Raw genomic sequence first — 16,200 nt, forward strand, 5'->3', positions numbered from 1 at the left:
ACATCACAGAGGAACTGAGGGTTTAAGTTCCTGGAATGGGACATCAATTTACACAATTCATCTCCCTAACAAGTGAGGGGCTGGGATGCTGGGAAGGGAACTCTGACACACGTGGGTCCAAAGGTGGAGCCATCCTTGTCCATGGGGCTACATTGTGCAGAACCAAGGTGTAGCCATGCAGACAGCTTCTTAGGGAGGAAACAACAGAAACCAGGCCGACCGACCATAGGTGAAATGTCAATCTCAAAGGACTAGGAAGAAGGGAAAAGCAATCGAAGATGGAGGAAGTCAGATCCTGGGGAACTTGGACAAGAGAGCTGGTACAAAGTACAATTTAGGAGGCAGTGCTGCTCTTTATGGGGAATCCTCAAATTTATGCATGGTTGGGACGAGCTTTTAAGGTCACTGATCTGATTTGTACATAAGTAAAACTTTCATGAAAATCCACTTTAATTATCCTGTATATTAATAATGGGTATAGCTTCCATTTATTGAGGCACTTCATGTGGGTTATTTCATTTCATTTTGAAACAACCCTGAATTAGACATTATAATTTTTTATATATGAGGAAACTTAAGTTATAAAATGCTGAGCAACTTTCCCAAGATCATGCATACATTAATTCAAGAAGTATTTGATGAGCACCTACCTCTGCATTACCTTCTCGGCTCTAGGAATCTGGCAGTGAAGGAGCTAGACACAGTTTCTTCTTTCATGAAGCTTACGTTCTTATAGGAGAGAGGAGATGAATAATTCACAAATAAGTAGTAATTAACTATCAAAGTGAAAAAAATCTTAATTGCCATGTTAACTGACTGAGGTGCTAACTATGAATCCGGTAGTCAGAGAAGGCCTTCTAAGGAAGTGACACTTAACTTGAAAATGGGATGACCAGAAGGAACCAGTAACATTTATAGACAGCAAGTGGTATCATTGTGTTTTTCAACTTTAGCCTTGTTTGAATTCAAACTTCATAATCTTTCTAAAGAAATTCATGTTTAATCAGATATAATAAGTTAAGGGTGCTAGCACTAAAGTAAACTTTTGCAAATGAATATACAGTTATTCTGAGTAACATTGGAGAGACAAATTAGATAAGAGAAATACTAAATAGAATAAACCATAAGTAGCTGAACCATACCAATATATATGATCATGTTGTTAAAATTTGCATCAGAATCATATATTTAACTTTTAAAAGAATTTCAACTTTAACTGATACTGCTTATAACTCTATGACTTGATTCATAATGTTAATTTACTGGTTCCATATTTCCTTCAAAGGTCAGTCTTATTCTCCGGAAAAGTGGTTTGACAATGAAGCCCATGGAGGTTTATTTGGTATCTATATGAACCAAGATGGCCTTCCTGGATGTTCTCTTATACAGGGATTTACCATTTGGGCATGCTGGGATTACGGAATTTATTTTCAGGTAAATGGATCCAAAAAAAGTGATTGTTTATTTTCTTTTATGATTATATTTCATACTATGTAACCTCCAAGTTCTATTACAGACCACGGAGAGTGTGCGTATCTATAACGTGACCCTGGTTGACAATGGAATGGCCATTTCTTCAATGATTTACATGCCACCTGCTGTATCTCACAGAATTTCCAGCAAAACAGTGCAGATTAAGGTAAAAATTGAATGCAGCCACACAAAGCAGAAAGAGCAACTCTGAGAAGGGTAAAATTATTGAATACAAATGATTTTCTTGACTTCTTTGCCCTACTAGCCACACCTCCTGCCTTTGTGCTCATTGCCTTCTGCCAGGAAGCTCTCCATCCTTCCCTCTCCCCCCTCCTTCCTGCAGCTCTTCTTGCTTATCACCTGCTAATCTTGCCACAATTAGTTAAATTTTCACTACCTCTATGAAGTCTTTCCTGAACCAGCTTAGGTAGTTTTGACACTCCCTCCTCTTTTTGTTCCTACTTTCCCTGCACATATTCCTATCATGGAAACATAACATGTCTTTAAATATAATTATTTACATGCCTGTCTCCCCCCTCTGACTTTGATTGTCATCCACTCGGGGCAGAAATCACATCTTTTTTATCTTGGTTTAGTGAATGATCCACTTCTCAAAGTTATACAGGTTGTGTTTTGCTACAGTGGAATTCATTATTATTCATTATTATGTTTTCTTTTAAGAAAAGTTATTATTAAAGCTTACTGTTTGAACTATTTTTTAAAATAGAACTCATTAATTGTTGGAAGTAGCCCTGAATTTAATTGCTCTGATGTCCTAACTAATGATGATCCCAATATTGAACTTTCTGCTGCCCATCGAAGTTCTAGACCTCCATCAGGTAAAGATTTTAGAACTTTTAATTTTGGGGTTCATATGAGTGCATATTCAAATTTCATTAACTTTCTTCTTTTTATAAAAGGTGGGAGAAGTGGGATTTGCTGGCCTACCTTTGCTTCAGCACATAACAGGGCACCGCGGAAACCCCATGCAGGGATCATGAGTTACAATGCCATCAGTGGTCTTTTGGACATCTCAGGCAAGTTTAAACATAGTCTTTGAAAGTTTACTCAGTTAAGTTCTGTAAAGAATATGTAGAATATAACTAGTAATGTTTCAGTGTTAGTTAAAAAAAATAATGATTAAATTAATCTGCTCAATACGACAAGCAAAGAAACCAGACAGCAGAGTCAATTTCAAGAATAGTTCCCTGGCAACATTCATACATATAAAAGAACTGACATTTCATTTTCTTTTTAAAACAACAGAAAAAGCACTGGTATAGTGATTTAATATTAATTAGTTTCTCTAAATTGTAAAGCCCTTTTATATAATTTGGGTTATATTTTATTAGAAGCTTTTATGATGCAGAAATTTCAGTTCATAGAACTTAAATGTTTTGCCAAACTCCCACAGCTGCTGGCAGAACTAGGATTAGAATCAAGATCTCTTGACTTAAAATCTGCTGCTTTTTCACTGAACCAGGCTGCATCCTTAAAAATGTAAAATAATTAAAATAGATGTAGTAAACATACCAAGTATTTTCGCTTTGCCCATTAAATACACTGAGCCATTCTCTATTTCAGTTTAGCAAATCTCCCTTTCCTGATAACTTTAACCAGTGTCACCTGAAAGAAAGTTCAATAAATTAGACATCTAAGTTTTGACATATTATTTCTCATAATTTAATTCCCAGAAGTGCAAAACAAATTATCATTTTTTAGTGTTACTTGTAATGATACCCCTGCCAAAAATTATTTAACATTCTACATAGGTTTAAGACCAATAAAGGAGATCTACACAGGGAACAAACAGCATCTATTACTATAGTATTTTATTGATACTCATTACAGGCTTATATTCATGCATATACAATATTTTCTTAGGAGAAAATACAGTCAAGCAGGGTAGTATATAGCACATAACTAATTTAAGAATTTTTTGGAGTCACTTTTTGCTGTTTTCAGTTTTGAGTTACTGGATTTTAAGTGCAAAGGAGATTGTTTTTTGATCTAATCAGTTTTATCTTTTGGCCACATAATATATGCAGTAAGACCAAGAGAGCAATAGTATTTCAGTTAGCCTTTGCTGCATAACAAACCATCCCCGAAATTCAAAGCCTTTAAACAACCGTTTATGAGCTCATGATTCTGTGGATTGGCAGTTTGGGCCTTGTTCAGATTGGTGGTTCTTCTGCTAATCTTACCTGGGATTATTCACTGAGCTGCCATCACTTTACAAGATGTGTAGGGGCTGGTTAGTCTGGGATAGTCTCACTTCTATGTCTGGTGGCTAGTGCTGGCCCTTGATGGGGTAATGAGAGTGACTGAGCCAAAGGTCTCCTAGGCTTATTCACATGCTGGTAATCACAGAATTCCCCAAGAACACCAAGAGAGAGTGAGCCCTAATATGCAAGCACTTTTCAGATCTGTTTATACTACAATTGCTCTTGTCCCATTGTCCAATGCAAATCACAGAGAAAATATGCCAAGCTCAGAGAAAATATGGGAGAAGACTACCCAGTGGTGTGGATACAGTCCACAAATAGTGGTGGACTTATCTGCCACATAAGGTAAGAGTTCCATGTTCAAGGTAATGTTAAATGATGTGTTTGGTGGAATATACATGAAATGAAACTGATTTTACCCTTTCTTTATAGGAAATAATTGTTTTTCTATTATTTATGTTTTAGGTTCCACATTTGTTGGATTTAAAAATGTTTGTTCAGGTGAAACTAATGTGATATTCATTACTAACCCTTTAAATGAGGATTTACAGCATCCAATCCATGTGAAGGACATACAGCTGGTTGACACTACTGAACAATCAAAAATATTTATACATAGACCCGATATAAGGTAAAAAATATGATAACTCAGTTTCTTCTCTTCTGTCATCACAGTTTTCCATTGTTTTCTTCCCCTGCCATAGATCTGAGAAAGTTGCTAAATTTCAAGTAACTGTTCATGTCTATGAAATTTTAATCAGCATTATGAAAATTAAGAGTATTTAATATATCTGTGTCTTCAGGTAAGTTGAAGAAGCTAGGCCTTAATATGTATATTTTCTCATACTTTTTTTCCCCATATATCATACATAGCACCATCATTAAACATAAAAGATAGAGAATGGGTCAGAAGTATATTTGTACATTAATATCTCTCCATTAATAGTCATTAGGAATGAAAGTCATGTCTATCATTTCTTCCCTTTCCCTTACCTCTTTTGTTTCCTTTTGCTTTACAAATATCTTATTATATGCACCCCAACATGTACTTGGAAATTAAATGGGAATCATTATAATCATTGTGACTAAAAATATGCAGAAACTTTGAACAGTGATTTTTTTTTTCAATCACAGAGGTTAGTTGGTGTCAGAATATTTCTAGAAGCTGAACCACGTAGATTCTAAGTCTTGAAGGAATATAGCCAATAACTGCTACTCTTCAAAAGACATGCAGACCAGGAATTTAGATATAAGACAATATTGGAGGAAAGAAAGTTTCCATTAGAGCTCTTTGACCATTTTCAGTATAGAGAGAAGACAAGAAATAATGCTAATTAGATATGCATCTCTTCAGAGAAATGCAGTGTTTCATAAATAGTTTGACTTCATCTGATCTTATTTTGATGACAACCCCATACTTCCTCATTTAATAATTGTTGAACTGCAGTGTTTTTTGGCTCAGTAGAGCTTCTCCCCACTAGAAAGCTGTTACCTCCTATTTAGTTATCATTGAATCTTTCAGATTTAATATATAATTTTAACATCTAGGTCATGAAGAAAATATTACATTTAAAAATATGTCTTTGACTTTTTAATTTCCACTGAACAATTCAATATGGATCACCAAATTGCCTTGAACTTTTTGGTAGACCCAAACTGAGCTATCCTGCAGGGGATTTACAGCTCATTTTTCAGCATCTTTGTGTGTTCTATACTTAGTATACTGCTGCCTAATGCCTGAATTGTAGGGCAACACGTGAGGTCCTTTAATTTATCCTCTGCCCTCTACCCTAAGCAGCAGCTAAGCCCCAAAAGACGACCCACATTTACCCTCTAGAGCTTAAGCTGCACCACTTATCCTCCCCTTTTCATCCTCTTCCAGAAACTATATAATAACACCAAACATGTTGTATTAGGAAAAATATTCCTGGAATCTCATTTTAATAAATCCATTTGTTCATTTATTAATTCTTACTTTCAATAAGTATGAATTAAACACACACACACACACACAAAATATGTCTTTGAGTCCTGTGCTTTTATTGGGATACTGTTGGCACAATCCCAGATCCCTTTTACTGAGTAGCTCACCCAGTCCCCAGATGCTCTAAATGTTGGCCAATAATGACCTACATTTGCCTGCTTTTCCAGAAAATTGCTCTTAGCTGACCATAGTCATCTCCCTTTTCTTTCCCTTGCCCTATATGGCTTCTCTCCTTCCCTTTTCTCTCCTTCCCTTATTGAGGACTCCCTTAATAACTCACTTGAACAAAAGTCCACATCTCAGGCTCTGTTTCTTTGGAAACTGAAGTAAGACAGAGCCCTAAACCATAATGTAAGAGTGCCACTGGGCAGTCTATTCACAGACTTGCTCACAAAAACACTCTGCACACACTTGAACACAAAGAACACATGACCCACAGAAATATTTACTCAAATCATCTCCAAAACTAATACAGTAGAGTAAGGGATAATTTATAGCTTCACGGCTTTCTTTGCAAAAAGCTCAGATCTATTAGATAGTATTTTGCTGCTATAACTGTAGAATGAATTTATATTTCCCCATGGTATATATCATATAGTGTAAGTATGCTGTATACTATATATAATATACAATGTATAGTACATTGCAAATTAAGCAGCCATTTTATTATTATAACCAGTAAGAGTCAACACTCCAGGTGGTTCAGAATGAAGGCAGAATACCATCTACGACTGAACTGCATGATGAGTTTATAGTATTTCATCTCTTACAGTTCAGGTATCTACAGAATGGTTATTAAAATATATAGCATAAAAGTCATAATTTAAGTATATCTGTTTGTATATAGGCAAAAGTCTACAAGAATATATACCAATCTGTAATTGGTTATGAGCTTAAGAGCTTAGGATAGAAAGGTGAAGGGGACTGAACTTATATTAAGTATTTAGATTATTTTATAAAAAGCGTATGATACATTTATAATTCTTAAAGACCCATTAAAAAAAGAGAAAGAAGGGAAAAATATAAAGACTTCCCTGCTAACACAAGGATTTTGTATGTCTGCACAACTGAGTAATTTACCTGCTTTTTGGGCAATGTTAGTATAGTTTGAGCAATGCACAAATATGAAATCTATCATTCGACAAAATATGGAATAGCAAAATGGAATTCTAATTTTATTTCCCACAGGTACAATTTGTCCTTTTGAAATGTTAATAAATTCATAATAATAGACCAAATCAACACAATGGAAAAACAGGCCTCATTACAATGCTAATTACATATGCTACTTGGTCCCACTTTGAATCCTTTCTGAAATAAGATTCAATCAGTTAATTTTTTTTGATACTCTTATCAAATACGCAAGTATATTCAAATGCTCTCTAGACACAGGGAGGTATACCAAATCTAAGTATTCATGCATTTCACCTTTTCTTCACAGTAAGGTGAATCCATCTGATTGTGTAGACATGGTTTGTGATGCCAAAAGGAAATCTTTCCTTAGAGATATGGATGGCTCCTTTCTGGGGAATTCTGGTTCAGTGATACCTGAAGCAGAATATGAATGGAATGGAAATAGCCAATTTGGAATTGGAGACTATAGAATTCCTAATGTGATGCTCACATTCCCAAATGGAAGTAGAATTCCTGTCACTGAGAAAGCACCTTATAAAGGTTTGTTGGATCATATTCTGTTAGTCCTCTGGTTCATGAAACAAAATATATCTTTTACTTTTAATGATTGATGTACTCAACTAATTTATGTTTTCTACTTATTAATGTTATGTAACAAGCAAAAGATAGTATGTGGAAGCTTTTGTAAGGAGATTCTGTTTCATTTCTAAATGTGTATTCCTATGTTTCTAGGAATCATTAGAGATTCAACCTGTAAGTACATTCCAGAATGGCAGAGCTATCGGTGCTTTGGGATGGAATATGCAATGATGGTTATTGAAAGCCTGGATTCCGACACAGAAACTCGCAGACTCTCACCAGTAGCTATAGTGAGCAATGGTTATGTTGATCTCATTAATGGTAGGTATTCATTGTAAACAAACTAGAGTTACTCAAGGCATTCACTATTTACTACATTCATGGACATGTCTCATAAATTATCTATCACATAAAACTAGTAAACATAGGGATTTCCTTGCCTTCTGTTTGTAAGATCTATGTGCAGGAGAGAGACTCGACTCTTCAGCAGTCCCCCACATTAGAAAGCCAGGACAATTACTCCAAATTGACCATCAGAAAAAGAAGAGGACATATGTATATGTATAACTGATTCACTTTGTTATAAAGCAGAAACTAACACACCATTGTAAACCAATTATACTACAATAAAGATGTTAAAAAATAAATAAATAAATAATAAAATAAAATGCATTAATATCAAAAAAAGAAAAAAGAAAAAGAAGAGGAGGAAAGTTATTCCTTGAGTAATCTTTATAGGTATGAAGGTGGCATAAATATATTTAAGAAAAAATTGATCCAAGTGTCTGCAAAAAAAACAATTTTCTTTACATAGATTTAAAAAATGATAATATGATATTTGGAATACTTGAGAATGAATATTCTCAGCCTACTTGTTTTTCATTTTCATGAATACTTGGAAGAATTAATCTTGAATCAGTGTGTTGTGGGGTTTTTTGTTTGGTTGGTTTTGGTCTTTCTCATTCCTAATTCCTTTGACTGTCAAGACTATCTTGTCAAGCTCCACAGTCTAGGTCTCTTCCATTCTGGTCCTTGTTGGCTGTAGCCCAAGGGGAGGCAATGGTCTCCATGAGTCTTGTCATCCAAGACTTTTTGAATAAATAGGTGAACTTCTAAAAGTTACTGAAAACAGAGGGCAGGGACTCATTGTCTATTCCTGAAGTGCCATTGGGGGCTCAAAGATTAGTCCCTAATCAGGCTTAGAGTCTTTGAAGTGCTGAAGAGGCACATAACCTGGATCGGAAAGGTCTCTCTGTCCTGACAATGTCACAACATGTATTAAAATATTCTAAGATCCCCAAAATAGCCAATACCCTACAAGTTCTTTTTTTTTTTTTAACTTGTTGAAGAGAATAGAATGAGCTAAATCAGAAGTGTCTCAAAGTTACATGATTTTAAGTCACTCCCCACTTCTGCCCCAACATGCAATCTGCCTGGTTTCTATGACCTATGATCAACCCAATTTCAAATGCTGCCTTTCAGATCTTATAAAGCAGAGACTGTGGGAAGAATTTTAGACCAGTCAGTGAATAATGAAGATGTTTTCGAATTGCTCTGTTTTATATGGTGGAGAAAGATTTCATTCTGTTTATTTTTACATTTTCCTTTTCTGAAAGGCAATATGAGTTTTCCATTTACAATAGTGATATGACATTTCTCTTTTAAATAAATTTAAATTTTAAAAATGACTCAATTTAATGAGAATGTAATTTAATGATAATGTAAATGATAGAAGCATGGCCAAAATTATGTAGGTGTTAGAAGGATGATTGAAGCTTGGGATGCACTATACTAGGTGGAGAGAAAAATTCCCAAGATAAAATTTGTACATACCACTAAAGTTTCCCTTTAAATTTTAGTACTCAATTTTATTTTTAAAATATGGCTTTTATCACTCTAAATTTTTCATTTTATACATAGAAATTTCTATTTTCAAAACCCACAATGAAGGTTTCTTCAAAAGTGGGATTTATATTTTGGATAATAAAGGATAGGTTATGCTCTACTTAAGCTTCAGAAGTTTATATTGGTTTAAAATTCAATCAAACTTCATTTATAAATATTGATAATAATTCCAGGCAAGCTAGGAAATTAAGCAAAGCTTATGAATAAATACATCAAGAAAATTCCTCATTCCATGTCTCACTCACTGTTTTATATATGTATAATCCCAGCCACTTTAAAACTGAGTGAAATAGAGAAGTTTTCTACAGCAGTCATGTTACATGTGTTCTGGAAATGTCTGCATTCAGGTGCAAAGCATCCACTTTCTTTTGGTTTTCTAGAAGGTTTAATGGAGTGTTATTTCTCAGATTGCTTCAGTTATTTAATGATGTTGACCCTCCAATAGTACCTATAATCACAGTCTTTAACAAAAATTTATTAAAATAACAGTGGAGGAAGGTTAAAGGCAATAAAAAAACACAAAAGAGTTTGTCGAATTTACGAATTAATGAACAAATGAGTGAAAGAAATAATTAATAAATCAGTGGTTCAGACATACAAATGTCCCTGTTTTCTATGTACAGGCTTTATTTTTAACAAATTATCTCTGTTATAGCATATTTCTCAGCAAAGAGTCTGAGAAAGTTGGTTCCCCACCCAAAGTCACATTTGATAAATAGGAGAGAGCATCAAGCATTTTCTTCCTCGCCATGGGGCCTGGACTTAAATATGATTATTAAAGTAGAGATACAAGTAAATCTATTTCCTTCAATGACCTTCCAGCACAAATCCTCAACATATACCCTTCTGACCCTGGGCAGTCTAAAAGTAAGGATAGTAGAGAGGGAGTTGCTTCCCTGCCTTCCTTTTTAAGGCAAGGTTTGAGAAATAGCTTAGCTCACTGAATGGATGGGTGGATGGATAATGGCTGTAAATGCTGAACTTGACCACTGCAATTTATTTTTAATACAATTACTCTTCGGGTTTTGCGCTAATAATATTCATAGCACAGAACATGAACTTTCATTTGTGTGGATGTAGGCCCACAGGATCATGGCTGGTGTGCCGGGTACACATGCCAGAGAAGACTGTCCTTGTTTCATAGCATCGTGGCTCTGGGCAAATCTTATGAGGTCTACTTCACTGGCACTAGTCCCCAGAATCTTCGACTGATGTTGCTTAATGTTGACCATGACAAGGTAAGGCAAGATAGAAATTATTTCTTAAGAGTTATTGGTTTCAGGTGCACAGGCAAGTGATTGATTCAGTTATACTAATACGTGTATCTATCTAAAACTAACACAACATTGTTAACTACCCTCCAATATAAAATAAAAATGTTTAAATAAATAATTATTGATAGCTATGCAAAAAAATAATAAAAAAATAAAAATTATCTATTTCATTTATTGACTGTCAAGAAATGCACTTTGTCATTCAGTAATTCTATGAAGATTATTTCTGTTCAATTATTTGAAGTAATAAATTTTTAAAAATCTAAAAAAAAAAAGAGTTATTGGTGTTATATCTGCTGAGGACTTTATCTCCTTCCCTGTCCTCTGGAACATCGTCAGCCTTACAGCTCATTTTCAAGGACCAGTAGCGTACCACCAAAAATACTGTGAGTCCAGACAGTTTTCATCAGCCTGAGAGCACATATGAGTTCCAGACACCTCTCCCCATATGCACTTGTTTGTGCTTCTACATTTGAGAGGTAACAGTGATTTCCGACTTGTGTGATTAGCAAGCACACCTGAACTTTTACATAAAAATAGCATGCATCTAAAACTGGTCACTCGGGATTATATTTTCATTCTTCCATGCTGCTATTATTTATATATGTCAGAAATACACCTTTGGAATTTACTTCAGAGATCACAGCACATTATCTAAAGCATCTTCAGTAATGTCAACTCTGCTATAAATGGAATTCAGCTGGGATGATTAACTTTATATATGCTATGTAGAAAAAGAGTATGAGGTCAAGCAGAAGTCTCATAATATAGATTTTCTTTTCTAAGAGTATGAGACTTGAAAGTCCCAGAGTAGAACGTGAAGAAAGGACACTGAGGGCTTCCGCAGTGGTGCAGTGGTTGAGAATCCTGCGCTCTAGAGCCCGTGTGCTCCAGACGGGCAGGCTCAGTAATTGTGGCTCACGGGCCTAGTTGCTCCGCGGCATGTGGGATGGATATTCCCAGACCAGGGCTCGAACCCGTGTCCCCTGCATTGGCAGGCAGATTGTCAACCACTGCGCCACCAGGGAAGCCCCAAAAGAGAATATTTTTAATTTTAAAAATAAAAATGGTAACTCTGAAGTAACGTGACTGTTAATATTCGGAGCCTCTGCAAACAATCTCAGAAGAAGATTCCAAAACTACCTGTAGCTTATTAGATTCCTTATAAATTCCTCCCCACCTTTGCAAAAGCTAAGTCTCCTCACTTTATGATTATATCTGATAGCATGAAATGTGGGGAATGAACATGAAAAATGACCAAAATTGAATGAGGTTAGTTTTTTGACTTTTTTTTTTTTTTGTCTTATTACCAAAATCAGAGGTAAGCATTTTTTTTCAACATTAAGTGCCTAATTGTGTGTGGTTGCGTTGTACACAGCACTGCTAACTCTCCCGTTTCCCCTGCCCCTAGAGTTGAAAGCCTGTATTGAACATTATCTTTTAAAGGAACCCTCTCTTTAATTTAGAGAGTGTCCTCTAATATTTTTTTCTTACATTACATTCTTTTCTATGAATGGTTGAATGTAAATCTGTTTAAAATTTTTAACTCAATATGTATCCTAAATCCATAAAAGTTAGTTTTAATATTCTACAGAAGGCATGTATAAAGGATATTTTTAAAGTGCTAAATTCTAAATATTCTGTTTCATTGTTCTCTTAAGATGCAAAAATGTTGTTTATTTTTAACAGGCTGTTCTGGTGGGAATTTTTTTCCCCACACGTCAACGTTTGGATGTCTATGTGAACAATTCATTGGTCTGCCCCCAGAATACAGTATGGAACTCCCAGCAGAAACACTGTGAACTTAATAGACATGTGTATACAGGTATTTCCTCAGAAAAATACAGCATACATTGTATATGTATACTTAATTATGTATAAAATTCTTTATAATGTTTCATTATTAATATTTTTAGTTCCTTAGCCCTTGACAAATACAAGAGAAAATAAATTTTTACCCATGGTCCACCAAACACTAAAATGTGTTCATTTATAACATGTGTGTCCTGAAAGATCACTCCTGATGGAATTCTTATCTATCTGCACACATGCAGATAAGTTTGTGCGCGTGATGGATATTCCTTTGCCTCCTGAGAACATTTACATTCTACACATTTAGTTCACTTATTCCTGCGTACAGAAGAGATTTTTTGCTTAAAATTTTCACCCTATCTCTGCTTTACTTCTGTTTCATAGAGGTCAGAACCTAAGTTCATTGGCAGTCACCAGAAGTATTGCCAAGAAAGCTAGCATAGCATTAGTTGAGCACCATGAGGTAAATATGATGAAGTAAACTCTGGATTTAGAGGAAATATATGGAAGAAGCTAACTTACCCATTTACCAGTGTTGCAAGACCAGGATTTTATTTATCTCTATTCATTGAATTTTTTTATTAAACAGGTACTAATAAGGCCAATCCACTCCTTTCCACATGTGCTACTTATCATCATTTTTTAGCTGTGCCCCATAATCTTGGCTAACGATTACATAAATGTGTGCTGTTGATCATAATATAAGCTAGACAGGAGAGTATGAATGGACACCCATATTCATTACCATCTGTGAAGCAAGTCCTACTTCTACTAATAATATGAGCATCTGATATTTCCAGAGACATTACTATGTGTCAGGCACTGTTCTAAGTGCGTTGTATATAATAACTAACGGTTACTATATCCTAATAATAACACTTTGAGGTAGGTGCAGATGAGTAAACTGAGACACAAGGGGGTGAAGTAATTTGCCAAGCTTTCTGTCTTAGCTCGGGCTGCCATAACAAAATGCCGAAAAACTACATGGCTTAAAAACAAATTTATTTTCTCACGGTTCTGGAGGCTGCTAGTACGAGATCAGGGTACCAGTATGGTCTGGTTTCGGTGAGAGCACCCCTCCTGACTTGCAGATGGCTGCCTTCTCACTGTGTTCTCAGGTGGCAGAGATAGAAAGTGAGGGAGAGAGAGAGAGAGAGTGCTCTAGTGTCTCTTCTTACAAGGGCATTAATTCATCATGAAGTCCCCTCCCCACCCTCATGACTTCATCTAAACCTAATTATTTCACCAAGGCCCCCATCTCCAAATACTGTGACATTGGGGGTTATGGCTACAGCACATGAATTTGGGGGGGACACAGTTCAGTCCTGAACAGTATCAAAGGTGGTAGGGGCAGAGCAAGGTACCGAACACAGAGAGTCTAGCTCTAGAACACACGCACTTAACTATTATGCTACATTGCCTCTTTAGAAGCTAAGAGAGTGTGTTATTTTTACATACAAATGATTGCACATATTTACAGCTTAATTTTCATAAATTTTAACTCTTTTTTTTAAAACGGTGCTTTTGGTACAAAATACTCTATCGTTCAAGTCAAGAAAATAAAAATTATCTCAACAGGCAGAATTTAATGCAGGGAACTGGTTACACGAGGCTGCAAAACAATACCACCACTGCCCTTTTAGAATTTTTTTTTCTGAAATAGCATTGCTTTTAGATGAGTATTTTGCTTTGACACTTGGAATGGAAAATAATATCCCTGTATTATGAAATCTATACATATCTTTTTGATTACCCAAAATGTTTATTATTATCTGTGTCTCTGATTCCTTCCATTACTGTGAAGACATGAGAAAGTTAGCTAGGATAAGTGGTGTATGCACCTGTAACAGTAGCTTGAGAGCAGCTTCAATTTATAATACAAAAGCACATTCTTCAGATTCACAGAATGTTTAAGCCAAATTGCATCTAGAACTTATACTAGTAGATATTAAAAATAATGTAGTAATAATGAAATGGCTTCTTAATGCCATCGCTATGAATGTCTATTACATTAATAAGAAATTACCTCTTTTTTCTAAGATTCTAATTTCTTTTTCTTAGTAAGCCTCACCATGAAATGTGGTAAGAAGCTACATGCCACATTCCAGTATTACTATACAGTCAGACTTTGGGCTCAATATGTGTTTGTGGATTTATTACTTCTTGGACGTTGTTTATACTCTGCCCTGAAATCATATATATATTTATTCATTACATATATATATATGTATATATAATCTCAATCACTTTTACAAAATTCAATGCCCTAGTAGAATTTTTTTGTGTTGACTAAAGAGTTTTCAGGCTGAAATGTAAACTTCTTTTATTGATGTAAGAGCCTTCTGAGATGTTTTAGTATTTGTAAAATACTTCATTTGTATTACATACTTTTGTCCTTAGTAAAAATAGAAGCACTGAATCATCATTTTTCCTTAAGAGATGGTATATAGCACTGCATAAACTAGATGGCTGTTGAAGTTAAACTTACATTTTTAAATTACCAAATGCCTTTGGTGAAGGCTTTAAAATTCTGAAAATGTAAATAGTGTTACAACATAGGCTCCTGGTTCATAATTAGATTTTATTTCTCATTTGTATGTGTCTATAGCTAATTGTTTTTTAAAATAAATTTCATGTATAATGATTATTAATGGTATTATTTTTAAAATTGACTTTAATTTTGCATGTCAGTTCTATAAGTGTTTTTGTTTTTAATATGCACATTTTCCTATGAAAGAATGATAATGTTGAACTTTTTCAAAATTTCCTAGATTTAAACAAATATTAAATACTGCATGGTAATTATGATAATATAAATAAATTTAACTGTGCTATTTTGGCTTTTTTCGTTCATAGAGCAATTCCTTCCTAACCTGAATTCCACTGTCCTTGGTGAAAACTACTTTGATAGAACCTACCAGATGCTTTACCTTTTGGTTAAAGGAACTATACCTGTTGAAATCCACACCACCTCAGTCATATATGTCTCTTTCCAATTACCTGCTGTAACAGAAGATGACTTTTATAGTTCTCATAATCTGGTTAGAAATCTTGCCTTGTTCCTAAAGATATCAAGTGACAAAATCCGTGTCAGCAGAGTAATACGAGGGGAGAGTCTGCGAAGGAAGAGATCCATGGGACTCACAGTTGAACTGGAGATTGGAGATTCTCCCCCTCAGTTCATAACCAATGACACTACAGGTATGAAAAGTAGACATTTGAGACAGAGTAATGTAATTCAAAACCACATCCATAAATAACCCTATTAAGGCTTGGTAAACCAGGCCTCAGGAAATCCCACCAACCCCACATCCTGAACCCTATAAGGGCCTAGAGACCCTTCTCCCTGCTCTACTCCCAAACTATTTTGAATTTTGAAGGAACTTCAACCTCTGTTTTGTTATTGTAGAAGTTAATTACTTCAACAAAAGGATTTGACCTAACATAAAAGATCCTAGAGGTGACCTAAGGAAGTGACCTTATAGCTGAGAGATTACGGGTGAAAAGAGCTGGTCAGTGAAAAGTGGGAGGTAAGAATGCTGGAGGCTGAGGAAGTAGTTGGTGAGTTTGGTACATTTGAAGAACTGGAAAGGGTCCAATAGGTCTGCAGCAAAGGCTTCAGGAAGGACAAGCTGCCAGAGACAAGGTTGAGAAGGAGGCAGGTGCTAGATTGTGGGAAACCACAAGAAGTCTCCCTTTTGTAAGCCAAGAGAAGGACAGTGGATGTTGTCCTAAGGGACATAATAGACGATTCTGAGAGGTGGAGTGGTGGGTTAGATTTCCAGAGTAAAGTCACATATTTATACTAACAAGT

General features: G+C 35.2%; 1 protein-coding gene across 1 annotated transcript in view; it reads left to right on the forward strand.

Moving 5' to 3' along the window:
- PKHD1L1 (PKHD1 like 1) overlaps nt 1–16,200 on the forward strand; it is a 154,049-nt gene that overhangs the window by 128,960 nt on the left and 8,889 nt on the right. The window contains exons 64-73 of the mRNA XM_068525490.1: nt 1,286–1,434; nt 1,517–1,639; nt 2,201–2,312; nt 2,394–2,510; nt 4,164–4,329; nt 7,124–7,356; nt 7,549–7,716; nt 10,381–10,538; nt 12,264–12,399; nt 15,243–15,587. Coding sequence (XP_068381591.1) covers nt 1,286–1,434; nt 1,517–1,639; nt 2,201–2,312; nt 2,394–2,510; nt 4,164–4,329; nt 7,124–7,356; nt 7,549–7,716; nt 10,381–10,538; nt 12,264–12,399; nt 15,243–15,587 — 1,707 coding nt within the window. The remainder of the gene's footprint in view (nt 1–1,285; nt 1,435–1,516; nt 1,640–2,200; nt 2,313–2,393; nt 2,511–4,163; nt 4,330–7,123; nt 7,357–7,548; nt 7,717–10,380; nt 10,539–12,263; nt 12,400–15,242; nt 15,588–16,200) is intronic.

Source organism: Eschrichtius robustus, chromosome 17 (genome assembly GCF_028021215.1).
Source record: "Eschrichtius robustus isolate mEscRob2 chromosome 17, mEscRob2.pri, whole genome shotgun sequence".
Lineage (NCBI taxonomy): Eukaryota > Metazoa > Chordata > Mammalia > Artiodactyla > Eschrichtiidae > Eschrichtius > Eschrichtius robustus.